The sequence below is a fragment of the Argentina silus genome, assembly GCF_951799395.1.
Source record: "Argentina silus genome assembly, chromosome: 6".
In the NCBI taxonomy this organism is placed as follows: Eukaryota; Metazoa; Chordata; class Actinopteri; order Argentiniformes; family Argentinidae; genus Argentina; species Argentina silus.
The window spans coordinates 13392124-13393952 of record NC_139660.1 but is presented as its reverse complement, the minus strand read 5'-3'; the positions used below and the strand labels follow the sequence as shown (position 1 = coordinate 13393952).

The 1829-nt window shown below is 38.7% G+C and overlaps 1 protein-coding gene across 3 annotated transcripts in view; it reads right to left on the bottom strand.

The window, feature by feature from the left end:
* The window catches only part of LOC310805384 (N-acetyllactosaminide beta-1,3-N-acetylglucosaminyltransferase 3-like), a 6313-nt gene extending 4590 nt beyond the window's left edge, over nucleotides 1–1723 (bottom strand). Inside the window, exon 1 of one of the 3 annotated variants that reach the window (XM_083671049.1) lies at nucleotides 1667–1723. In XM_083671049.1, the coding sequence (XP_083527175.1) occupies nucleotides 1667–1669 (3 nt within the window). In that variant the 5' untranslated portion in view covers nucleotides 1670–1723. Of the gene's footprint in view, nucleotides 102–300; nucleotides 500–1666 lie in introns of those variants that run through there. The other 2 variants (XM_083671048.1, XM_083671047.1) reach the window with 2 other exon arrangements.
* Nucleotides 1724–1829: the final 106 nt, after the last annotated feature.

The window sequence follows — 1829 nt, the reverse complement described above, 5'->3', positions numbered from 1 at the left end:
TCCTTCTGATAGATATAACGAATTGCTGGAACAGGTTTTGTTGCCTGGGCCAAGGCCACTGGATATAAGTTACATATAAACTCAACAGCAGCGTAGCCTATTGTTGTGTACTGTAGCCTCGTGGGCGTTGCAGTTACTCATTAAAGTTCCTGCTCGGACGACTCTGGCGTCACCACCGCATGGAAAAAAAGAGCTGTCGATTAAATTACCCAATTCAGTGATTTAGTGATACAAAAATTATAACTATATTTTTCCTTTATTTTCAAACATGGTCAAAAGTCTTCATATCAGTGTGCGCACCTGTTGCATGATATGCAGCCATGTAGGTGGGCAACTGGTCCTGGGTTGTGATATCTTCCTCTGTGTGCCATTCTAGCTTTTCGCAACTACTGTATGTCGGGTTGTCGCAGATAAGACCAATGCAGAGTTGTGTTTCTACCATGCACCACATCTGATTTTAATCATCTCACCAATTCAGTGTCTTCGCTAAATGCTTTGACCGAATATTTACTATCAGCATTAACTCCTATTTCTACTGCCAAACTTTGTATCTTTAATTTTAGATGCAATATTTACACTGAAGCATTGAATCATGTTGTCAAACGTTTATATTACATTGTATGGCATTTAGTAGACTCCCTTATCCAAAGTAAGTGAACATTTGTTTAAGTAAGTGAATCATCTATCCAACAGTCATCATAAAACAAAGTGTTGGGGTTAGGATTAGTACAGGGAGGGTAGTGGGGGTGACAGGGACAAACGCACATCATTGCTCAGGGTGCAACAGGAAATTAAGTTATACTAAATATTAAAAGCTGGAAAAACGCAAACAAATAGCGTATCCTACTGTATAGGGTAATTACGTATGGTAACAAGATAAGATCAGAATGCCACATTGTAATCTGTTGCGACATGACCTTTGGTGCTGTTGACAGAAGGAACACTTTGCAAGGTATTACCGTGAAGCAAAAGGAATCGAGCTCTACTGGAAATGAAAGGCTGCAAAATGTAGTACCAGTTTCCATGTCATTCCTGTATTGCAATCCCTTTATAGTATAAAGAGTGTGGTGTATTACCCAATTGTATTATCCTAAAGACATGGTAATACAGTGCCCTCCATAAGTATTGGAAAGAGGAAGAATTTTGTCTTTCAGCTCAATATGCCAACAATTTGGATTTGAAATCAAACAATTACTTTGAGGTTAAAGTAAAGATTCTCAGTTTTAATTCAATGTTTCCTTTTTTTCAGATTGGTTTCACCATTTAGAAATTACAACCCTTTTTATACATAGTCCCCTGATTTCGGGGAACCAGAAGTATTGGAAAATTGGCTTGACAGGTGTTTCTGGTTAGTCAGGTGTGTTCCGTCATATCATTTGTGCAGGTATAAGACAGCTGTATATGTCTATTATTAATTCTAGCCTTTACGTTTTCCTTTGGAGTCTGCTATTGGTATCTGTCAACATAACACCAAAGAGTTGTCACTGCAAGTCAAGGAAGCCATTATTGGGCTGATAAATCAGAAACTATCATAAACATATCCAAAACCTTAGGCTTGCCAACAACAATAGTTTGGAACATCATCCAACAGAAGAAAAACACTGGTGAGCAAAAGGCTTGGTAAGCCAAGGAAGACTTCCCCAGTGGATAACGGAAGAATGCTCACCATAATTAAGAAAAACTCCAAAACGACTGTCCCACAGATCAGGAACACCAGGAGGTAGTCATGAATGTGTCATAGACTAACTATTATAGAGGCTAGACTGCAAGGTGTAAACCACTAGTAATCAACAGAAACTGTATGACCAGATTGCAGTACCTAAAAGAGC